The sequence below is a fragment of the Oryzias melastigma genome, linkage group LG19 (genome assembly GCF_002922805.2).
Source record: "Oryzias melastigma strain HK-1 linkage group LG19, ASM292280v2, whole genome shotgun sequence".
NCBI classification, from domain to species: Eukaryota; Metazoa; Chordata; class Actinopteri; order Beloniformes; family Adrianichthyidae; genus Oryzias; species Oryzias melastigma.
In genome coordinates, this window is record NC_050530.1 from 2,590,476 (window position 1) to 2,593,617 (window position 3,142).

Below are 3,142 nucleotides of genomic sequence, written 5' to 3' on the forward strand. Positions count from 1 at the left end.
TAAAATAACTTTATTGAACAAGGTGCACGTATACAACAAGACAACAGTTTTTAAAATAAATATAATTATTTTATTTATAAATATTTAAAAAAATGTAGAAACATGTCATTTAACTTACATTTATGAATATACAATTTAGCCCAAAAAATTTGTAAATTGATTGTAAAAATAATTGTATTGTTCTTTTTTGACACATTAAATATAACATAGTGCATATTCTCATCTTAGCAGTCATAGATGTACACGTAGTAATTAAAATTGCAATTAAATGTGTGTAAAAGCAGATTTTACGTTTTTTTAACATTATATACAACAACTAAAAACATAAAATCACTTCAAGTCTTATTGTGAGAGTTTTGCTCTTTTTTCTGTCATTTTTTATGGATTTTCATTTTTTAAAATAACTTTATTGGAAGTATACAACATGAGAACATTTTTTTTAATATAATTATTTTATTTATAAATATGTAAGGAAATGCAGAACAATGTTTTTTTATAATTAAATTTATATTTATTAATAATAATTTAGCTAGAAAAAAATGTCTTATTGTTCTTTTTTGACACATTAAATATAAAATAGCCGATTTTCTCATCTTAGCAGTCACATCTGTAAATATTTTATTTGTAATAGTGATTAAAAAACAAATAAATGTGTGTACAAGAAGTACAAGCTATGTTTTTTTTACATTATATACAACAACAAAATAAAAAAAAAATACTATTATTTATATATACCAGAATTTTTAGTGACATTTGTACCTTTTTCTTTATTTATTTAATGTTAAAAACTAAACACACACGCCCAGAGTATTACTTGTGTTAAAATTGTTTATAAATAAATAAACTAAAGTAAATAAACTTTTTTTATTTAAAGATAAATCATAAAAACTCAAATTTTGTTATTTTTACACATTAAATATCACATTTTATTTCCTCTACTTGTGGCTTCTTTACTTCCAACATCTAGAAAAGATTTTCCTGTTTTGTTCATTCATTTTTATTTTTTATATTCCCTATAAAATATTATTGTCTTAAAATATATAGAAAAAGAAATAATAGTATAAATAAAAACATAGTTTGGATTATTTTCTTAGATATCCTGTATTTTCTCCTCACACTAACATCATTGTGTTTTTCACAGTTCAGGCAGACAAAGTTCTTCCAGAATGTTCTTGTTTGGCCTGACTGACTCCTAACGTTCTCAGATACTTCTTCTGCATGTTACAACGGTTCTTGTTGAATCTTTTCTCATCTCAGGGCTGTGGGGAAAACATGTCTGCTCATCAGCTACACCACCAACGCCTTTCCGGGGGAGTACATCCCCACAGTGTAAGTCCAGCGTGGAGCAGTCGCCGCGTTAGCCTTCAGTTCCAGACAGAATCTGACATTGGCCCCGCCCACCTCTCCGCCCGCAGGTTTGATAACTACTCAGCCAACGTGATGGTGGATGGGAAGCCGGTCAACCTGGGTCTGTGGGACACGGCGGGTCAGGAGGACTACGACAGGCTCAGGCCGCTGTCTTACCCTCAGACGGTGAGCGGGTTCAGCAAACAGAACCGGGCTCGTACATATGGACTCAAACTGATTTGGTTTACTTTTTTTTAACAGTTTCTCATCATTTTCTTACAACAAAACATTAATTAGAAAAAAATCCTAAAAACTGCAATATTTATTAATAAAATGTATTTGTAGCTTATTTTTTAAATGCAAACAAGCTAATTTTGTTATTTTTTACTATATGATTAATAAAAAAATTAAAGTTCAGTTTTACAAGTCAATCATGGTGAAACAAATTAGAATTTTAGAATATAAATTTGACCATTAAATTGCTAAATCGTTAAATTTAGCTGAATTGATTTGAGCTTGTAAATTAAAACTTTTCCAACCAAGAAAATGTGTAATTTATGATATTTAACAGAGAGATGATGGAGGAAGCAATTTTCTGATGTTCTCTCACTTACTCGTGGCGTTCCTCATGGGTCTTCTCTGGGCCCTCTCCTTTTTACAATATTTATAAATTACATTAGAAAAAATATTTGACGCAAGTTATCATTTTTATGCAGATGATATTATTGTTTTTTCATTAGCAGTTTCACTTACTGACGCTGTAAGCAAATAGCAGTTAGCATTTACAGCTTTTTGGAGTTCAGTCACAAATAAAACTGTTATTTTCCAAAGTAAGCAGAGGATTTACACAAAGATGCATTTATAATTTTATTAAACATAAACAGATAATATTTTCACATATAGACCTGTACATAAAATATATAATAAATAAAAGTGATTAGATTTTTTTTTATTTTCCAGTTTCCTTAACCTTTGAGGGGAAAATGTTGTCTTCATCCATTGTAGAATATTTGCAGCTTTATTTATTTATATATATAAAGAGATTTTCCATTAAACTCGAGACAAGTGGAAGCTAAAAAAATTGCACTTCTAAGGGCCGACGGGCAAATACAAAAAGAAGATAAAACTCGTATTTATTAAAAAAATACAATAAACAGGAATTCACAATTTGAACAACTTGATTAGCAACATTCTCGTAATATTAAACAGTTGATTATTCTGCATTATTATTATTATTATTATTATTATTATAGTCTGTTGGATCAACTGTCACATTAAATCCATATTTGGAGTAAAAATCCTGGTTTTGTCTGTTAAATGCAGATTTCTTTTATTTTGAACATTCTTCTTCTGTTTCCTCTTTTCTACAAAACAATAGAAAAACTTTCCACATATGTTTTTTTTTGGTTAACCTTTAGCACAGGGGGGTCAAACTCAATCACACAAGGGGCCAAAATCCAAAACACACCTTAAGTCGGGGGTCGAACAAGATAAACATTTATTGAACACTCTAAAACTAATTTTTAAAACTTTAAAACAGTAACTTTTAAACATAATTATGAACTAAATATATAGCATTACCTGATAATACTAGTGTGAATGCTGTAAGCTGAATTTGGCAGCTGAAGATGCTGAAATTGATAGCTAAAATCACTGAAGCTGATGGCCACTAAAATATTAGCTAAATGCCAAGTTAGCCTATAGCATAAAAAAACGTAGGTTAGCCAAAACAGCTAGCATGTAGCTAAAAAAATAGCTAAGCTTCAAAAAAGCCTAAAAAACTGAAAAAAAAGCT

At 29.1% G+C, this 3,142-nt stretch overlaps 1 protein-coding gene across 1 annotated transcript in view; it reads left to right on the forward strand.

Moving 5' to 3' along the window:
- LOC112154486 (ras-related C3 botulinum toxin substrate 1) overlaps positions 1–3,142 on the forward strand; it is a 10,248-nt gene that overhangs the window by 1,504 nt on the left and 5,602 nt on the right. Inside the window, exons 2-3 of the mRNA XM_024285454.2 lie at positions 1,258–1,329; positions 1,416–1,533. Of these exons, the coding sequence (XP_024141222.1) occupies positions 1,258–1,329; positions 1,416–1,533 (190 nt within the window). The remainder of the gene's footprint in view (positions 1–1,257; positions 1,330–1,415; positions 1,534–3,142) is intronic.